Source organism: Onychomys torridus, chromosome 3 (genome assembly GCF_903995425.1).
Source record: "Onychomys torridus chromosome 3, mOncTor1.1, whole genome shotgun sequence".
Taxonomy (NCBI): domain Eukaryota; kingdom Metazoa; phylum Chordata; class Mammalia; order Rodentia; family Cricetidae; genus Onychomys; species Onychomys torridus.
Window position 1 is genome coordinate 126433743 of NC_050445.1, and position 21475 is coordinate 126455217.

Genomic DNA, 21475 nt, shown 5'->3' on the forward strand with positions numbered 1-21475 from the left:
TTCCATTGGCAGTGGATCCTGATAGACAGTGAAGGGACTGTCCTGTGGATAGTGGGTTAGTCTTCCTGTGTAGAGGGACCAAAGAGACTGCAGCTGAATGAATACAGAGTCTGTGTTTGTCAGAGGAGTGGTCTTGCCTGTGTGAGAACCTGGGCAAGCCCGTTGTTGTTAAGTGTCTGCCCCCTGTGCTGCTTGCTCACTTTGTCCTGACCCCATAGGGTACTCGGGGAACTTCGTTCTGCTCAACCGCCCCTGAGTGAGTCTCCAGTCACTCCCAGTAGCCGGATCTTAGGCAGTGCCACATTGCATCTGTTTGTTCATCCCATATTCGTGTTTTGGTTTTGGTTTTTCTATACCTCTGACTGGCCTGGAGCTCACTCTGGAGCGGGCTGGCCCCAAACTCACAGAGAGTATTTGTGTTCTGCCTGTCTCTGCCTTTCCGGTGTTGGGTCATCCTATGTTTTTCTTACAAAGTTTAGAGCTATAGGTTGAGGAATGTGATTGTTTTCTTCCAGGAGCTCCTAGGCTAACAGGGAAGGCAATTGTATAGGGAGGAAACCAGAGGGTATTAAGTACTATGGTAAGAAAAAGCAGGCTCTCCAACTCATGGGAACATGGAACAAAGACCCAGTTGAACATATCCGAAGAGTCCTGAGTGCTAGGTAGGAGAGGAAGAGGTGGGTTGGTGATAGGCATGCTGGTTAGGCAGGCCTGGGGGTTCTAATGTATAGTTTGGGATGCACAAAGGTGTCTGGCACAGAGAGTAAGTAGACATATCTTGGATTTCAGGGTCAATGAAAAGCCAGGGTAGTAGCTAGGAAAAAAAATTTTCAGTTTCTGTGTCTTTGTAAGGAGATTGGTTTAGATCTTAAAAATGAAAATCAGTTGGTACTTGCAAAACTGTAATGACAGAGCTATAGTTAAGAAATTATAAATTATAATTAAGAAAATATAAATTATTCTGGGTGGGGTGGTGGTGGTGCATGCCTTTAATCCCAGCTCTGGGAGGTAGAGGCAGGCAGATCTCTGAGTTCGAGGCCAGCCTGGGCTACAGAGTGAGTTCTAGGGCAGCCAGGGCTACAGAAACACACACACACACACACACACACACACAAACATTGTTTTAAGCTGGGCATGGTGGTACAGGTGCATAATCCCAGCACCTAGGAGGTGGAGACAGGACTTCAAGATCATCCTTAGTTACATGAGGTCTTGTCTCAAAAATCCAAAAATAAAATAAAACCTCTATTATTCTGATTGAGGAATGACTTGAATAGAGGGAACGCTCAGTGATTGGCTTTTAAAAGAATTTTACTATTTTATGTGTGTAAGTGCTATGCCTGTATGTATGTATATACCTGCATACCATATGCATGCCTGGTACCTGAGAAGGCCATAAGAGGAAGTCAGATCCCTTCAAACTGAAGTTGCAGACAGTTGTTAACTGCCATGTGGGTGCTGGGAATCAAACCTGGGTCCCTCTGAGAGAGCGACAAGTCCTCTAAATTGCTGAGCCATCTCTCCTGTCTCCTCTACGACCAACACACTTTTTTTTAAAAGACAGGTTTTCACTGTTCAGCCCTGGCTGTCCTAGAACTTGTTATATAGACCAGACAGGCCTGGAGCTTACAGAGATCCACCTTCCTCTGCATCCTGTGTGCTGGAAATAAAGGCGTGTGCCACCAGGCTTGTTTAGTAGTGACCTTCAGAGTCAGGTACTTAGGAAAGGAGCACTAGAGGGTGATAGATAAGGAGCTGAGATTCCTGGATTTTAGGGTTCTAGGGTAACAGAGTAAGATACACTTGAGAGTAGACAGTGTATGTTGACCAGAACCTCATGATTTGTTCCCAAATGAACAGACATTTGAGCATGCTGTTTTATAGTTTGCAACAAGGCCAGTAACATTGTACTCATCTGAACAGGGGGACAGCTACCTCCTGTGCTAGATGAACCTTCACATTTCCAGCATGTAGATTCAAAAAGTCACTTTGTTTCTGGACCAACTCTATGAAGTCTCAATTTTGTTTTGATTTTATTTATTTATTTATTTATTTATTTATTTATTTATTTATTTATTTGTGTGTGTGTGTGTGTGTGTATAGGTATGTGTATAAATATGCAGGTGTCCCTAGATTCTAGAAGAGGTTGTTGGGTCCCCTAAAGGTGGTGGCTGGAATTACAGGTAGTTGTGAGCTGTCCACTGCAGGAGCTGGGAACTTTCTTTTGTTTTTTAGTCAAGGCTAGAACAAGATATATTGTGTAGAGAAGTTTATTTTGTGTGCCGTGGATGGCTGTATCTGTTAGCCTTGCCTATAGCTTTTGACGGCTTAAAGCATGATTGGTTAGAGCTGCAGTCTTACCTAAGAACCAGCTTATACTCAGCCAGTTTCTTCAGTCAGAGCCGTAGTTTATGTTGTCAGCTAACTACAGTTTTCCCAGTGTCTGAGACCTGGGCATTATCAGGTGCCTAGATGTAGGGGGTGGTGTATAGAGAAGTTCTTGCTTTGGTCATTTGTAGTTAAATAAAGCATTGTGTGTGTGGAAGTGGAGGAAAGTAACTTTGTGGAGTTGTCAGGCCTTTGGAATCTGGGAGATAAAGTTTAGAAGCCTTACAGATTTAGATGAGAGGAGGAAGTAAATGGAGACAGACATCTGGTAAGACAGTAGCCATTAGGCTCTCTTATCATGGGCCAGGAATGTTGCTTATTCCCAGAATCCTTTGCTCTACAATGTGTGTAGATGACTTACTATAGCATAGATGTCTAGGAATAGCACTAGAAGTTGCCTTCCTGAAAGACAAGAGTCTTTGTAAGATAGGGAACCAGGGAAGGAAGTCAGAGCCACTCTGAAGACATGGACATGGATGTTACAGAGTTGTCATTCATTGTTATCACTGGGTGGTGAGATACATTCTGGGACAAAAATGACAGGGTCCTGCTGTGGATCAAAGTACCTTGAGAGAGACAGAAGACTAAAGAGTAAACTTGACCTTGAGGAGTGTGGGTATTTGTGGTCAGGTAGAGGAGGATGCACAGGGGATTGGGTGTGTGACTGGAGAGGCTGTGGTGAGCCAGCCAGTGTGTGTTCGGGTCCCTTTCTTGCCTCTCGGTTTCAGCATGCTCTCCTCTTCCTTTGTTCCCAGGGGATGGAGTAGACTTCCTGTCTTGGTTTCTGAATGCTCTGCACTCGGCTCTGGGTGGCACCAAGAAGAAGAAGAAGAGTAAGTCATGTTGCTTGTCAAAAGAGAGCTCTTTTTTCTTTTTTTTTTTTTTTAATTAAATTATACTGCTTCGTCCATTTTGAGACAAAGTCTTGCTGGGGCCCAAGCTAGCCTGGAGCTCAGGTTCTTCCTGTCTTAGTTTCCTCCATACTGGGATGACTTCAAATTCATGATCCTCTGCTTCCACCCCCACATGTTGGGATTATAGGCATGTGCTAGGCCTGAATAGACCTTGCTCTTGTTTTTTTGTTAGAATGTGGTTATATTCTCAGTTTATTTTTTTCCTAGAGAGTCAGGGTTTCTCTGTGTAGCTTTGCACCTTTCCTGGAACTCACTCTGTAGCCCAGGCTGGCCTCGAACTCACAGAGCTCCGCTTGCCTCTGCCTCCTGAGTGCTGGGATTAAAGGCGTGCGCCACCACTACCCGGCTGTTTTGTTGTTTTATCTTTTTCTTTTTTTAATCTTTGAAATACGGTCTTGCGGTCTATCCCAGACTGGATTGGAATCTGTGATCCTCCTGACTCAGCCTCCTCTATACTGAGATTACAAATATATGCTGCCATGCCTGGCCCCAGTGCTATTTTAAGCAGGAATGCCTGAAAGATACTAGGTTAAGTGAAGTAAGACAGAAGACATGGCTGTGTGTTGTCGCTCCAGAAGTGATCTTCCAGCAGCTGAGAGTAGAATCCTGATTACCAAAGGCCTGGGGCTAGAAGGGCTTACTCAGAGCAGTCAGCAGGAGGAGCTTTCAGTGTCTTTGACACAGTAGGTAAAAGTGGTTGACAACCGCTAACTCTGTGCTTCAATATAGCTGCTAGAGAGGATTTTGAATGTTTTGAGCACTAGGTAATGATAAATGTTTAGAGATGGATATGCCAGTTAGCCTCAGCTGGCCATTATTGTACTCTATACATTTATTGAAATAGCACTCTGTTCCATTAATAGATATAGTCTTGGGTATCAATTAAAACTCCTTCCCCTCTGAATGTTGGGATTACAAACATGTCATTTTGCTCAGATTAAAGTGTTTATTTAGTGTGCCTGAGTTTATGTGCACCAAATGTGTACAAGAGCACTCAGAGGTCAGAGGGTGTCAGAAGCCCAGGAATTGGAGTTATAGGTGGTTGTAACCCTGAGTCCTCTGCAAGAGCAGTATGTGTTCTTAACTGCTGGGTCATCTCTCTAGACTAAATCAAAGTTTGGTTTTGTTGTTTTTGTTTTTGAGACAGGGTTTCTATGTAGTCCTGGCTGTCCTGGAACTAGCTGTGTAGACCAGACTGGCCTCAAACTCACACAGATCACCTGCCACTGCCTCCAAGTGCTGGAATTAAAGACAAGCACCACCACATATTGGCCAAAGCATTTTTTTATGGTTCAGAAATGGGTTAATTACACTTTAGAACGTCTGACCCAGTTTGAAATGGAGAGTAGGGGCATTGTGTTCTAGACTCTTCAATTCCTGCCAGTACTAGAGCTGGTGAAGGACTGAGCTGAATGTTAGAGCAGACCCTGACTCTACTTGTAGGCACAAAACTAGACTAAAAGTCCCTCTGACCCTCAGCTTCTGTTGGTTTAGTGCTCATTAGATGTTTATTTTGAATTCCAGGTATAGCTTGTAGCTTATAGACTGCAGTCAGGTGAGTCATTCTGGAGACATGATACAGTTTAGTTTTCTTCTTTTTTGTTTCTGTTTTTGTTTTCGAGACAGGATTTTTCTGTATAACAGTCCTGGTTGTCCTGGAACTTGCTTTGTGGACCAAGCTGGCCTCGAACTCACAGAGATCTGCCTGCCTCTGCCTCCCAAGTGCTGGGATTAAAGATGTGCCAACACCATGCCCTACTGATTTTCTTCTTTTTTATTTGATTGTGTGTGTGGTTTGTTTTGAGATAAGGTCTTGCCTTGTAGCCTAGGTTAGCCTCAAACTTCCAATCTTCCTGCTTCCACTGCCTGAGAATAGATGTGTCCCACCACGCCCAGTTCTCTTGTCTTCTGTGTTGTGATGGCTTTGCTGGGTGGTGGATTTCAGTACTTTGCTCTGGATAGCTCTGCCCCATCTACATGCTAAGTTCAGCGAAGCTCTTTCTCTCAGGTCTCTAACTTGTGTCCCACTGGGATCTGGGACCCCATGTGCTTTGGGTCTCTGTTTGGGTTTTATTCTTGTTTGTTATCTTAGTCATTTCTCTCGTGTGCAGTGTAGGTTACTACCTTTGAAGGCAGTGTGTGGTTATGAGAAATATCTCAACTAAGCTGCTTTGAGGGTGTGTGTGTGTCAGTGTCAGTCTGTCTGTGTCTTGATTCTCCTGCTTAAACTTCCCAAGTGCTAGGATTATTGGTGTGAACCACCATACCCAATTCTATGCCCAGTTTTGACTGATTTTTTTTTTTTTAAGGTTTATTTATTTTATGTGTATAAGTGCTTTGCCTGATTTTTGCTATGTGTACCATTTGTGTGCCTGGTTTCCTCAGCGGTCAGAAGATGGCATTGGAGCCTCTGGAATGGTTGAGAGCCACCATGTGGGGCTGGAAATCAAACCTGGGTTCTATGCAAGAGCAACAAGTGTTCTAAGCTGCTGAGCCATCTCTCTAGCTCTCTCTCTTTTTAAAATGATTCTGTCTTTAAGCTGTGTAAGTCATTCATTTCAAATGCACATTTTTCCCCCTTTCATGACCCAGCCTAGTGGTCAAAGAGTGTCCTGTGGAGGAGATATAATGTAGAAAATAATTATAGGGGTACTATGATGATATATGGTACAAAGCAAAGCTTCTGTGCTTAGGGAGAGCTTGAGTCTTACACTAGGGCATTCTGGTTTATAGCAGAAATTTAGAGGCTGGGAATATGTTCTTGACATGCTTTCTGGCCTCACAGACTCTGTTTTGCTTTTTGTTTGCACAGCTATTGTGACTGATGTTTTCCAGGGGTCAATGAGAATCTTCACCAAAAAGCTTCCTCATCCTGATCTGGTGAGTGTCCAGAACAGAATTTTAGTCTGATACATGTTGCGTGAGGGGCTTGGGGAAACGGGAGCTTAGAGGATAGACAGAATGTACCCCACAAAGACGTTCCCAAAGCACCTGCTGAGGGGCAGTTCTGTGCCCGTAGTGGCCATGTGCTAAGAGCTTCGGCGTTTGTAGTCGGTAGTGTGTTGGATGAAGTGGTTTGAGTGGTACTGGTGTGCTTTCCAGAAGACTCAGCCAACTTCCTGTATAGTCCGAGAACTTTTTAAATAGTTTGGTGTGTAAATAAAATCCTTCGAAGGAGGAAAACAATTAGTTTTTTCTTTAAAAGTTGGCCTACAAAGTAACAGGTTTGAGTGTGGCATTTTCAAACGTGTTATTATTCTTAGTTCTGATTAATCCCCTTTTCTGTTACCCTCCCCCGTTTCCAGTGCCCTCTTCCTGGCAGGCTTCCTCTCCACAAATAGTTCCTACCTTTGCTTCCTGTCCTATGTGCTCTATTACCCTCTCTTCCCCTCCTGAAGGCCTCCTCCTCCTCTGTCCAGTGGTCCCCTTTGTAGTTTCATGACCACATGCATGCACACACATGCCATCAGTTTTTGAACTCATGCTGTCAGGCGGTGGTTCTGAAGACAGCTGCCTGGGCTCTGGACTAGGGAGGATGTGAATGTGCATGATGTCCTCTGGGTTTGCTGCATGTTTTCCACACTCCGTCCTTCTTTTGTCTCCTCACTCATCTCTAGCCAGCAGAGGAGAAAGAGCAGCTGCTCCACAATGATGAGTACCAGGAGACGATGGTGGAGTCCACGTTCATGTACCTGACGCTGGACCTTCCCACGGCCCCGCTCTACAAGGATGAGAAGGAGCAGCTCATTATCCCCCAGGTGCCGCTCTTCAACATCCTGGCCAAGTTCAACGGCATCACTGAGAAGGTACCTGCTGCCGCCTTCGCCCTTTTTTCTTGGTTTGTATTTGAACTTCATCATCACCAGCACCTTTTCCCAGTGTTGACAACAGGGCCTTGGAAGTGGAAGGCCAGTGCTCCACAGACAAGTCGCTCCTCAGCCACGTTGTCCTTTTCTGTGTCAGAATCGGCACATAATTATCATGTACTTGCTCTAAGTATCCTGTCTTTTCAAGTTTCCAGCCTCTCTGGTGTTTAACTTTAGAGCCGCTTCTTACATGGCTCCTCCCTGCCTCTGTGTACTGTAGAGAAAGGTGGGAAATTCAGATGTTTGGAAACTCAAGAATTACAGAAGTCTCATCTTTAAAAAGAATAGTTTTATTTTGTTTTGTTTTTTGAAGTAAGGTCTCATCTAGCCAGGTTAGCCTAGAACTTGCTTTGTATTCAGAACCAGCCTTGAACTCCTGATTCTCTTTCCTCCACCGAAGTTCTGGCTTACAAGTGTGGGCCACTAGTTCCAGCTCCAACGGTTATTTTTAATTTGTCTATTTTGCTCTCGTTTTTTGTTAATAATATGGGTATTTACTCTTCAGTCTCAGTAACAAATTGTTGGGGCAGTATCAGAAATGATGACACTGGAGTCTTTTTTTTTTTTTTTTTTTTTAAGACAGGGTTTCTTTGTGTATCCTTGGCTAGCTCTGGAACAGCTCTGGCTGGCCTTGAACTCACGGAGATCCACTTGCTTCTGCCTCCAAGTGCTGGGATTAAAGGCATATGCCAGCAACACTGGACCCCTGGGGTGGGGAGAAGGGAACCCTGAACGCTCTTGCTGTGGCATCTCCTCCTATTGAGCTGTCAAGGACAGTGTAGACACAACACTCTTGTTTTCCTTGCCTATTTATTTCATTAACGTTTTTGCATAAGTTCCTAAACGCTTTCCCTTGTACAAAGCTTCTCCATTTTCAAATGACCTTTTAAGAACTTTCTCTTGATTGGCTGGGGGAGCAGGTCTCTAGGGCCCCTCACTATGCAGTGTCAGATGTGGGTCTCTTACTTGCTGTTTTAGAAAGTCATTGTCCAGATAGTTTTGAAGTAGGCATATTCTAATTTTAAATCAATATTTTCTTGGGGGTTAGTGAGATGGCTCAGCAGGTCAAAAGCACTTGTTATCCTGGAGGCTTCAGTCAGTTCCTGGAGCCCACAGTAGAAGAAAAAAATGGACTCCAGGCTGGGTGGTGGTGGCGCATGCCTGTAATCCCAGCACTCGGGAGGCAGAGCCAGATGGATCTCTGTGAGTTCGAGGCCAGCCTAATCTACAGAGCTAGTCCAGGACAGACTCCAAAGCTACAGAGAAACCCTGTCTGTAAAAACCAAAAAAAAAAAAAAAAAAAATGGACTCCAGAAAATTGTCTGCTGGCCTCCAGACATGAATTGTAACATGTGTATACCCACATCCACCCAACATATCTCTGTCTCTCTCTCTCTTTCTCTCTCTCTTACACACACACACATACACACACACACACACACACTAAATGGAAAATATTTTCTATTTCCTTGGGCAGCTTGTGGATCTCAGGGGTCTGTTTTTCCCTTTAGCACTCAGTCAGTTCAGAGGGAAGCCTTGGCTGGTTGTTTCTCTCTGGTTATGATTAGTCTTTCACGCCTATCTCTTAACTAAATGTAAGCTTAGTTTTTTGTTTTTTTGTTTTTTTTTTTTACTGAGGTTTGAGCGTCGGCCTCATGCATACTAAGCAAGTACTTTACTAGGCTATATCCCTAGACCAGAATAAGAATCTGTGTTTAACTCCAGCACTGGGGAGGCAGAGGCAGGCGGATCTCTGAGTAAGTTCAGAACAGCCATGGTTACACAGAGAAACCCTGTCTTGAAAATAAACAAAACAAAAAAAGAAAAACAATCACAGGGCTGGAAAGATGGTTCAGCAGTTAAGAGTGTTGCCCTGGCAGAGAACCTGGGTTTAATTTTCAGTACCCACATGGTTTCTTACAACCATCTGTAACTCCAGTTCCAGGGGGCTGGTATACTCTTCTGTCCTGTGAGCACACATGAGTTCACAGACAGGCAAAACACCCATACACGTAAAGGGAAAGCAAAGCTGCTCATGTTCATCAGCTTTAAGCCCCTTGGCTAGGCAGGTTCTCTGGCCCTTCCCTTTCTCCTTGGGCCATGTAGAGTGAGCTGACAGGAATTGTGGCCTGCTGGACTACTTACATAAGCCTTGAGATTTTCTTTTCAGATGTGCACTTTGGTTGCCAGGGGTTGAGATAGACCAGTGCCTCCTGTGTGCTGAGTACAAGTTTACCACAGAGCTACGCCCTAGCCCAGGTCTTAGGACCTTTGAGGCAGGAGGGATGGGAGAAGTAGTCACCTCCTTTGGAATACTGAGAGTGCTTCACTGTTGCTAAGGCAAGAAAGCCTCCCATTTGAGTAAAGTGAGATTCAGCTTTTAACTGGCTTTTTCTTTGGGCAGTGTTCTGTTTGCCTGAGCCCATATGGCTATGGCATTACTTTCAGCAGTGTGCTGCTCATGTGCTGGCTGAAACAGTGGGTTCTGAGACTAGGTGTGATGCAGAGCTATCTTTAAAAACCAGGACAAAGGGGGCTGGAGAGATGGCTCAGTGGTTAAGAGCACTGGTTGTTCTTTCAGAGAGAGGTTCTGAGTTCAATTTCCAGCATCCACATGCTGGCTCCCAACTGTCTATAGTTGGATTTGATGCTCTCTACTGCCATAAAGGCGTACATGTGGATAGAGCACAGACATGCATATAATATAATAAATATAGTATATATGTAATATAAATAAATCTTCAAAAAAAATTAAAAAAGCTCTAACTGCCATTGTAGTACCTACCGAGTGCTGGCTCTGATACCATCAAACTATCTTTCTAGGAATACAAGACTTACAAGGAAAACTTCTTGAAGCGCTTCCAGCTCACCAAGCTGCCTCCATATCTAATCTTTTGCATCAAGAGATTTACTAAGAACAACTTCTTTGTGGAGAAGAATCCGACAATTGTCAACTTCCCTATCACGTGTGTATCTTCCTGCTTCACTAGAGGGTGGGGAGGCCTCTTTCTTTTTGAGACAGGGGCTGTTCTTGAATTTGACAAATGATCTTGAACTCCTGAAACTCCTGCCTCAGCCTCCCAAGTCTGTAGCCGTGCCACATCTGGCTATGAGTCTAAATATCTTTCCATGTTGTTCCTTTTGAACTGACTTGGTTGGGGATTGCAATAAAAGCTCCCTACATAATAGAAATTAATGGGTTTGCTGGAAGATGTACATATTTCAGGGTCCCCAAAGGTGGATACTTACCTAGATGCAGTCATTACTTATTTGTTTACTTACTTGAGATACAGTCTCATGTAGCCCAGACTGGCTTTGAAGTCACTTTGTAAGGCAAGATGACCTTGAACTTTTGATTTTCCTGCCTCCCACCTCCTAAGTTCTATAATTACAAGCATGTGACAGCACACTGTCATGGATTACAAGTTTTAGTGTGGGGCCCTTTAATTTAGTCTGCAATTGAGTTTTCATGATTAGCTTGAAGGAACTGGAAGAGTACCAGATACTTTTAGTTGGCTGCCTTCTAATTCAGAAAGACCTCAGTGTCTTTAGAAAGACCTCTAAATTCAGACCATTGGTTTTCAGTTCTGAAAAGCCAATGTTCTTAATTTTTTAATTAAGTTTCAAAAATTATTTTTTGTGTATGAATATTTTTCCTGCATGTATGTCTTGAATCATGTGCATTCCTGGTACCCACAGAGGCCAAAAGAGGGCATCAAATTCCCTGGAACTGGACTTACAGACACTTGTGGGTTACAGGAATCAAACTGTAGTCCTCTGGAAGAGCAGCCAGTGTTTTTAGCTGCCACACCATCTCTCCAACACAAGAGACAGTGTTTTCCATGATCTGAGGAAGGTCTCTAGAATGCGGAGAAACCTCATGGCAGGCTGACAAGAGGTGTGTCAGTGTGTGGGTCTTGAGGTTGGAGGAAGCGTGGTGTCTAAGACTGGCAGGAGGAAGGCTTTGGACGGGCATGTGTGTAACTCGAATGTCTAGAATATGTCCAGTTTTCCTAAAACAGGGAACTTTGACGTCGTCTTTGGATTTCGTACTGTCAGTCTCTCTAATTTAAAGTAACAAGGGAGTTTGGACTGTGGTTGGCAGATGCTCACTTACCTCTTGGTTCCCTTTTCCTCTCATCTCCTTCTCTTTCTAGTCTCCAAACCACCAGGATTGCAGTTCTCAGTTCTCGATGGCTTAGTGGGTAAAGTGCACTCTGCTGTGGGACTGGAGAGTCCTAAGGCCTCTTCCAGGATAGGCTTTTGGTTTCTAATTAACTCCATCCTCCCTGGGAGTCTGACCATATAGATGGTGAAGAGAGAACTGTCCCGGGCAATCCTCCCCTCTCCTTGATTACTAGAGACAGAACTAGGTGTTCTGGGTGCTGGGGAAGCACTGGATTGCTGAGCTTCAGCTAAACCTTTTTTTTTTTTTTTTTTAATTTGGAGACAGGATCTTGCTGTGAAACTCAGGCCTGGCCTTTACTGCACTTGTGTCCCTGTCTCAGCAGCTGGGATTGTGAGGTGTGGCAGATACCACACAGGAGAATTTCTAAATGAGGAGTACAGAGAATTTCCTTTTTTCTTTCTTTCTTTTTTCATTTTTATTTATTTATTTTTTCTATTATCAGCTTGATACAGTGCAAATTCCTAATAGTGAAATGTTTCACTGAGGCTTACCCAGTAATTGGGCAAAACCAAAACTTACTATAAGCCACAGTCCTACTAGGGTCCCCCCCTGCTATGTAGCCTCCCTGGTTCTGTGGGTTGCAGTCTGATTGTCCTTTGCTTTATGTCTAGTATCCACTTATGAGTGAGTACATACTATGTTTGTCCTTCTGGGTTTGGATTACCTCACTCAGGATGATATTTTCTAGTTCCATCCATTTGCCTGCAAATTTCATGCTGTCATTGTTTTTCTTTGCTGAATTGATGACTCTGACATGAATCCACTCACATATGAACACCTGATTTTTGACAAAGAAGCCAAAACTATACAATGGAAAAAAGAAAGTATTTTCAACAAATGGTGCTGGCATAACTGGATGTCAATATGTAAAAGATTACAAATAGATCCATATCTGTCACCCAAGTGGATCAAAGACCTCAACATAAATCCAGTTATACTGAATTTCTTTCTTTTTTAAAAGAATATTTCTTTGAAATTTTCTTATGTTTATGAATGTCTTACCTGCATTTGTGTCTGTTTACCATGTTCATATAGAGCCCATGGAGGTCAGAAGAGGGCTTTGGATCCTCTGGAACTGGAGTTACAGATGGTTGTAAACCATGTAGGTGTAGAGAATTGAACCCGGGTCTTCTGCAAGAGCAGCCAGTGCTCTTAACCTCTCAGCCATCTCTCAGCCCCTCCTTTCTCCCCAGACTTTTCTTCCTATTCTTGCCATTGTCTTGTTTGTGTGGCTGAGCACTGCCTTTGAATCCCACCATCAAGACTTTATGTCGGAGCTAGTCTCTTGTGAGTCTCCAGTGTGTTCCTGATAGGAAGGAGTGTTTGAGCTGCAAAGGGCCACTGTGTAGCTGGCGCTTCTTCAGTAGCCGCAGAGACTTCCCACCCTGCTGCCTTTGCCTGGGGGCCTGGAGTGTGTTTCTCCTCTTAACGGTTGTCTCTGTGCACTTGGCAGTTCTGACTAGAGTAGTTTGCTCTTCAGAAAGCTTGCTCTAGAGAAGTTAGAAAACAGGAGGTCTATTAGACCAGGATTCAAAGACTACTTCATTAAAAAAATTAGTACATTTTCTTTATTATGTGGATGTGTGTGCACTCACACCTGCTTGGATATTGATGAGTCTCAGCACATATGTGGAGGTTTGAAGATGGCTTACAGGATTCACTTTTCTCTTTCCACTGTATGGGTCCCAGGGGACACACTCAGGCCATCAGGCTTGCACGATGAGCACATTACTAATTGATCCAGTTCCCTACCCATTTTTTAAATTGTTTAAAAAAGCTTTCCTCCCCTCCCCCGAGACAGAGTTTCTCCATGTAGTTTTGGTGCCAATCCTGGATCTCACTCTGTAGACCAGGCTGGCCTTGAACTCACAGAGATCTGCCTGGCTCTGCCTCCCGAGTGCTGGGATTAAAGGCATGCACCATTGCTGCCCAGCGTTTTACTTTGTTTTGAGACAGGGTCTCTATGTACCTGTTCTAGATCTCAATATGTAGGTCAGGCTGGCTTTGAACTTTGAGAGATCCTGTCTCCGTCTTCTGAGGAAGTAAAGACGTATGCCACCATGTCTGGCAGAGTTTTGTTTTGTTTTGTTTTGCTTTTTAAGATTTATTTTATGTGTGTCTGGTGCCCTTGAAAATCAGATGTCATTGATGTTGGATCTCCTAGAATTGAAGTTACAGATGGTTGTGAGCCACCTTGTGGGTCCAGGACATTGAACCTGGGTCCTTTAGCAGCCAGTGTTCTTCACTGCTGAACTGTCTCATTGCAGCCCCCAATGCTTTTTTAAAAAGGCAGGGTGTCAGTGTGCGGTCCAAGTTGTCCTGAATCACTGGGTAGCCCAGAATGTCTTTGAACCCCAGGTTTAGTCGATTCCCATTCAACTCCAGATGAGCAGAGACCCTGCACCTTTGGCTCCTAGACATACTTCTGAGGGGTGGTTTCTGATAGGGTTGTCCCTGCTGGAAAATGTGACTTCAGCTCGCTGGAACTTTTATAGCACTGCAAACCTTTCCAGAACTAGAGCCCTAAAGTAGCAGTCAACAGCTCTGGGGTTCATTTGTATGGAACATTTCCCTAACTTCACAGCCGTGGTGTGATGTTCTGTTGTTTGTTTGTTTCTCTTTACCTTCAGAAATGTGGATCTGAGAGAATACTTATCTGAAGAGGTCCAAGCAGTTCACAAGAACACCACTTATGACCTCATCGCCAACATTGTGCATGACGGCAAGCCCTCCGAGGGCTCCTATAGGATCCATGTGCTTCATCATGTGAGTGACCCTGACTGGCATGGCACAGAACCACAGAATAGGTGGTGTTCCCGTGGTGTCTGGGTTTGCCCTTTCTGGGCCTGGCTTCAGGACTATGTATGTAATGGATGGCTTTAGTTTTGTCTTAACGGTAGACACCACTGGGAGGTTTCTGAAGTACCTACTGAAGTTACAGTGGACCTTGGTTTTCAATTGGAGTAGAGCCAGGGATGCAGCCACAGATGCTGCAGTGCTGAACCCATCTCTGGAACGTGCTTACTTACCCCAAGCAGTGATCGGCATCAAGGTTAAGAGACTGCTTTAGAGTGTGGGTACAGATTGAGGTGGTAGGTGTTCCAAGGTTCCCCAGAGGTTCTGATAGCCAGCCAGGGTTGAGAACCTCCATTTAGGGTCAGAGTCCCACCAGCCTAGCAGCCCAGCAGCTGTGGTGCCATCTGAGGGCTCCTTAGAATGGCAAAATTCCAACCCCTTGGGACAGTGCATCAGCTCTTCATTATTTAACAAGACCCTTTGATATGCATGAAACATTGATTTAGAGACTCTTTGCTTGCTTTGTCTGTCATGATGCTATATTTGTAAACACAGAGTTTTAATGTAGGTTGTTGTAACTTAGAGTATCTGGGACCAGTGGTTTACTGTCCTTAAAGCACACCCCTCCCACATGAGGAGGCCTAGGCTTCGATCTAGTGTGAGTACTCGTCATTAACATTGGGGCTTGGGGCGAGACACTTGGCCTCAAAGCCCATGCTTAACTAGTCTTAGAACCAGAAACAAACTTGCTTATATAGGCCCACGCTTTCTCTGTCGTCCTTACATTTTGAATTTTAAAGTATCTGCAATATATGTAACAGCTGTGTCCTATCACAATAGTGTTTTCATTGGTTATACGTTTGGCAGGTGTCTGTGAATCTTTCCCAAGCTTGTTCATGTTAGCATGCTGTGAGGTAGTTTGCAGGCCAGGGAAACTATAGGTGATGGGCAGTGTCCACCAAGATGCCTTGGTTTCCTTTATTTCTCTCGGGAGAGTATGGAGGAGGAGAATGACCACTTGCAGGTTCTTAGCAGGCAGTGCCATGTACTTTCTAAGGGGTTTGTCTAATTTACCATTTCTGGAGAGGAAAAAGACAGTTGAGATTGCAGGGCCTTCTCCTTTTCCTTTTGAGTGGCCCCTTAAATGTGTAAAAGTGGGTCTGGAGATTTAGCTCAAGTGATAGTATCCAGCCTGCACAAACCTTAGGTTTGACTCCAGATACCACATGAACTAGGTGTAGTGGCACACACCTATAATGCTAGCATTCTTGAGGTAGAGGTATAGCTAAAGTTTTTCTGGTCCTGCCTGGCCCAGGGTCAAGACAAATCTGTCTCACCCACTAGTTCCACAGCTGCTTAGACCCAACCAAGAAGACACACAGAGACTTATATTACTTATAAACTGTATGGCCGTGGCAGGCTTCTTGCTAACTGTTCTTATATCTTAAATTAACACATTTCTTTTAATCTACACTTTGCCACGTGGCTCGTGGCTTACCAGTACCTTACATCTTCCTTGTCATGGCGGTGGCTGGTCGTGTCTCCTTCTGCCTTCCTGGTCTCTCAATTCTCCTTTCTGTTAGTCCTTCCTATACTTCCTGCCTGTCTACTGGCCAATCAGTGTTTTATTTACCAATCAATCATCCATAGCATAGAGGCAGGAGAATCAGAAGTTCAAGGCCTTCCTTGGCTGAAGAGAAAATCTGATGTTAGACTGGACTATGTGAGGACATCCCTGCCCACGCAGATACCACACACACACACACACACACACACACACACACACACACACACACACACACACACACACACACACACTCACACCCCACAGAGAGGGAGAGGGAGAGGAGAAAGCAAAATGTTTGGGACTTCAGTGTATTTCAAAGACGCCTTGATAGGAATTGAGGTTGCCAGAACTGTTCATTGACTGAGGTCTAGCTAAGGTTATGACTCTTGGCTGTCACGTTTTTACACCTCTGGTTTGGAGAGCAAGTTAACTCATTCAACCCTTCATGCTTTGTGCAGGGAACCGGCAAGTGGTATGAATTACAAGACCTGCAGGTGACTGACATCCTGCCCCAGATGATCACCTTGTCCGAGGCCTACATTCAGGTGGGTGTGGGCCAGTGCAGGAAGTGGAATTGATGCAGAGTCTTGCTTACAGGCCCGGTGCTTCCAGAGTGCGAGGGGACCAGATCATGTGGCCCCAAAGTCAGTCAGATTTTCAGAAAGGAGAAATGTAGATGCCTGTGAGTCAGCAAGTGAACAGAGTGTGTTTGTGGTCTTGGGAGTCTAGCAGAGGTCTAGAACTCTAGTCCCAGGAGATCCAGAGCTGCCTTTGACCTTTGTGCACACCAGGCATATCCATGGTACATACAGGTATACCTGCAGCCAAAACACTCATACACATTAAAAGTGAATACATCTGAAAAAGAATTTAAGAGTTGGGTAGGTGGAAAAATATAAATGGAATGAAAGGGAATATTCTGGAAGAGTATGACTCATTTTTGGAAAATGTAGCACATATAACAGTGGGGTGGCATGTTGTCTGCTGCCTGAGGAAGAAGAGTTACTTGGTGACTGACCGAAGAACTCATCACCGGTTTCATTTCTGACAGATTTGGAAGAGGCGGGATAATGATGAAACCAACCAGCAGGGGGCTTGAACACCTTGTCTGGGGTTTTGCTCCCAGTGGTGTTGGCTGAAGATGTTAAATAAAAGCACTGAAGCTGTAGCTGACTGTGGACTGACTGGAAGATTCCTGCCGTAGCCCGGTTTTTACAGGTCTGTCTGTGTCCTGGGCTGTCCTCAGCGGCTCTCTGACCAGCACATTGCAGATGCTCCTTCCCTTCCAGCAGCAGCAGCAGGAGGCAGAACGCCTACAGGTGGCTGCCTTATTTGAACTGCTGCAAAGATACAGAACAGATAATCCCTTGGAGACAACAGGTCTTGAGAGTCTAGGAACAAACATGAAGCCGACAGCTTCTGTCTGTTTGTCTGTCTATCATAGGTAGATGGTTTTCCTGTAGTTCCCTTCTCTCCCATGGACTTCTGGAACGGATTAAATATCCTCCTGTTTTTAAACCAGCCTCTTGTTTTATGTACTCTTTTAGGCTTGCTAAGAGGTTTATTTTCCTGTTTAACCTATACACTTTGTGCCCTGCAGTCTGTCATTTTGTGGGCATCAGTCTTGTCTCTTCCTGTTAGGGTGGTTTGCCATTTGGAGTCCATTTGTCTCTGAGTAACAAAACGGCTCGCTAATTGGAGACACGCTTGTGCTTCCTGGAAGGCTGCAGGCGGCGATTGCAGACTAGTGCCGCGTTGGAAGGCAGCAGAGTGAAGGACTAGAAAGCTTGCAGCAGTCCTGCGCAGGTCTCAGCCGGGCTGATGGGGAGGCTGACTGGCTTCTGTCGAGCTCAGTCGTTGACTCTGACCTGGAGGATTTGAGCCTTGGCAGGAGCAGGCCTGGGATGTGGGGAAGGTACTGCAGTGGACGGCAGTTGATTACAGCAGCTTCCCTTCGATCATCCTTTCTCCCTCCCTCCTTCCTTCCTCCTTCCTTCCCTCCCTCCCTCCTTCCTTCCTTCCTTTCTTCCTTCCAACAGGGTCTTGCTCTGTAACCCAGTTGGCCTCTAACTCACCATCCTCCTGTCTCCACCTCGAGTGCTGGGATTATAGGCCACCACGCCCCATCAGCAGGTTCTGAACCTGGATGCTTCTGCAGCTGTGGCCCATATGCTTTGCTTTGGTGTATTGCTTTACAGCTGGTAGAAGTTGGAATTTCTCAAGACTGTTTAGGACCCCTCCTCTAGTTTACGTCTTCCCCGGGCCATTTCAGCTGTGCTGTGGCTCTGCTTCCACTCTTGGGAAGCAGGTGCCTCATAAACAAGTCCCAATACCACACATCCCTGAATTCTTGATCTTAAAATCAGCTCAAACTTAGTTAGGAATGTAGCTCAGTTGGTAGAATACTTGGCTAGCATTCATGGAACCCTGGGTTTAATCTCTACCACCACATAAACCAGACATGAAGGCATGTGTCTGTAATCCCAGTATTTGGGAAATATAGTCAGGAGAACCACAGGTTCAAGGTCATTCTTAGCTACATGAGATCCTATCTCAAACAAAAACTCTGATTGTTTTCAGGAGTCATCCTTTCATTTTCTTGTGTGCGTGTGCGTGTGCGCGTGTGCGCATGTGCGCGCGCGCGTGTGCGTGTGCGCGCGCGTGTATGTGTGTGTGTGTGTGCGCGCGCCTGCTGTGTGTGTGTGTGCGTGTGTGTGTATGTGTGCGCGCGCGCGCGCGCGCCTGCTGTGTATATGTGTGCCAGAGGATAGTGTTAGATGTCCCACTGTTATTTTTGTGTGTATCTGTGTGTAGGTTTGTGCATGTGAGTGCAGGTAGCCTCACAGGCCAGAGGGGTCAGGAACCCGTGGAGCTGGAGTATAAGCAATAGCAGGGATTGAACTCTGGAATTGTTCTCTGGAAGAGCAGTGCATGCTCTTAACCTCAGAGCTGTATCTGCAGCCCAGAAATAACTTTTTAAAAATAAGGGAAAGAACAACAAAATCAGGCCGAAAGCCCTATGAAACAGACATTTCACAAAGGATAAAATATTAACAACATGTAAGCATATAGATTTATTCAGTAATCAAAGCTGAAGAGCTGGCTTCTCCATTAAGATTATTTGCTGCTCTTCAGTAGGCCAGGGTTCCATTCCCTGCTCTTAGGTGGCAGCTGATAACCTTCTATAACTCCATTTTCCAGAGCATCCATTGCCCCCTTTGGGCACCAGACACCAGACAGACACATGTGCAGTGAACATACATGCAGGCAGAATACTTGTACATAAAATAAAAATATTTAATTTAAAAAATGCTACTTTCAAGAGGGCCTTGTGTATGCTAAGCTAATCTCTAACTCAACATAGAGTTGAGGATGATCTTGAACTTCTTATCCTGCCTCTACCTCCCGAGTGCTGAGAATACAGGCCATCACACCTGGTTTTTGCAATGCTAGGAACTAAACCCAGGGCTTAGCTATCTCTTTGCAAAATGAGCTACATAACCAGCCAGCCTGCTGCCCTGCTTCCCTCTTCCAGGCAGGGTTTTACTCTAACTCAGTCTGCCCTAAAATTCATTATGTAACCCAGGCTGGAGTGTAGGGATTATAGACATGAACCACCATGCCAGCTCAGGAAGTCATTCTTTCATTTATCTTTTAGTAAAAATGCGAAATCCTCAGACTTACAGAAAAATCGAAGAGGCACTTGTTATTAGGCTGGAAATTGGTAAAGCGTATGCAGAGTACCAACATAAAAGGAAGCCTGTGTTAAAAGTACAAATGGGCAGACCTTTGTCCCATAATTATGCATCTTGAAATCGATTCTAAGGAAATGATCAGGACTCTCAAACAGATGTAAGAAGATATAGCTGGGAATACAGCCCCCTACATTACAGGCTTGGCTCTGCAGGCCAGTCTGGACTGCTACCTGGCTGCCAAATCACAGATGGCTGTAGTCACGTCTGACAAGAGTCTCTATTCTCCTTCCTTATTGTTAGTGGTTATTTAAAAGAGGGAAACTATTGAGAAAAAAAGTGTTGGCTAGAGATGGCCCAGCAGGAGAGGAAGACACATGCCACTGAGTCGGATTAAAGGCGTGCGCCACCACTGCCCGGCTTGTTTTTGGTTTTTGTTTTTGTTTTTTAGATATATTTATTTAAAGTGTATGAATGTTTTGCCTTCACATGTGTTTGTACATCAGGCACTTGTCTGGTGCTCATGGAGGTCAGAAGAGAACATCGAATCCTCTGAAACTATAGTGGCTGATGGTGGGTGCTGGGAATCCATCCCAGGTTCCCTGCAAAAGAGTTCTCTGAGCTGCTGAGCCGTCCCTCCAGCCTCTTATTTGCTTATTTTGATATTTAGCACCTTCAGCTCACCTTAAGAAGTAAGCTTTGTGGGGGGGGGGGGTAGCAGGAGGGAGGCCAGGCTGGAAGCAGGGGTGGGGGGAGCAGATGTGGACTTCTGTAAGGCAGAGAGAGAGGTGGACTCTGGCCCTGCTGATGTCAGGCTGAGGCTGTGACTCCTGCCACCCCTTAAGAGACTCTGTTTTCTTATTTTGCACAAGGGGACGGGACTTTGATTAGCTGTGACTCAGGCACTGTGTTAGCATGGGAACTGGCCTTGGTGTGCACGGTCCTAAGTGGCCTTAGATAATCATGGCAGACTCGGAATCACCCTCAGGATTGTAAACTTACAAGTCAGGAGGATCTGTCCCTCTTCTCATGCCCTTTTGTTTTTAGTGCTGCCATAAAAGCAGGGTCTAGAGCATGCCCAAGCAGTGCCCTACCACTAAGCTCTTCCCTCAGCTCCAGAAACCCTTTTTACCTCAGCGCAGAACACCTCAAATATGCAACCATAATGCTCGGAGCATGTGCACCCTCACCCAGGTCAGGGATTTCCTGACTTATTATGTGTATGTTTATAATGGGGCAGGGAGGCTCATGTGTACCATGGCCTAAGTGTGGAGGTCAGAGGATAACTTTTGGGAGTCAGCTCTCCCACCATCTTGAGTTCCAGGGATCAAATTCAGATCATCAGGCTTGTTCAGCAATTACTTTACCCGCTGAACCATGTCACTGGTGCAGTTTCCTGATGTTTAAATTAAATGTGCATGTATGTGTGTATGTCTTTATGTGTGAGGGCACATGTGGAGGCCAAAGGACACCAGAAGTTGGTTTTCTCCTTCTACCATGTGGATCATGGGGCTCAAACTCAGGCCGTTGGCCTTGGGGGCAATCAACTTTCACTCACCAAAGTGTCTCACCAGCCTATCCTGATTTTTTTTTTTATTCTCTTTTTTGAAAAAGCACAAGCTGAGGATTTCATATGCCCATCTGTATCTTTTGGACTGTTTGTGAGTGTCTTTGTTACACTTAAAAAAAAAAAAATCTGTATCCCAGGCTGGCCTCGAACTCTCGCAATCCTCTTGCTTTATCTCCCAAGTGCTGAGATCATAGGTGAAAGCCACCACCACACCACCTTTAAGCTGGGGACTCACCCAGGACCCCAGGTGGTCTGCGTGCTAGGAAAGTGCCCTGCCACCGAGCCTCACCACAGCCCCTACGGTACTTCGTGTTCCCATTTTTATTCTTTTGAAGTTTGCATTTCATAGATGTGTTAGCGAGGGTAGGTGTGGCCAGACCCGGCTGCTCCTTGCTGTCCTCTGGGAGCCATGGCAGTTTCCCCTCAGTCCCTGGAGGCTGTCGGAGCTGTTGGAGCTGGGCTGGGCTCTGGTGGGTGTGGAGCCCTGAAGCCC

The 21475-nt window shown here is 45.2% G+C and overlaps 1 protein-coding gene across 1 annotated transcript in view; it reads left to right on the forward strand.

Annotated features, from left to right (window-relative positions):
• The window catches only part of Usp39 (ubiquitin specific peptidase 39), a 29055-nt gene extending 11814 nt beyond the window's left edge, over positions 1 to 17241 (forward strand). The window contains exons 7-13 of the mRNA XM_036182642.1: positions 3144 to 3221; positions 6115 to 6182; positions 6920 to 7108; positions 9992 to 10134; positions 13988 to 14123; positions 16179 to 16265; positions 16772 to 17241. Coding sequence (XP_036038535.1) covers positions 3144 to 3221; positions 6115 to 6182; positions 6920 to 7108; positions 9992 to 10134; positions 13988 to 14123; positions 16179 to 16265; positions 16772 to 16819 — 749 coding nt within the window. The 3' untranslated portion in view covers positions 16820 to 17241. The remainder of the gene's footprint in view (positions 1 to 3143; positions 3222 to 6114; positions 6183 to 6919; positions 7109 to 9991; positions 10135 to 13987; positions 14124 to 16178; positions 16266 to 16771) is intronic.
• Positions 17242 to 21475: the final 4234 nt, after the last annotated feature.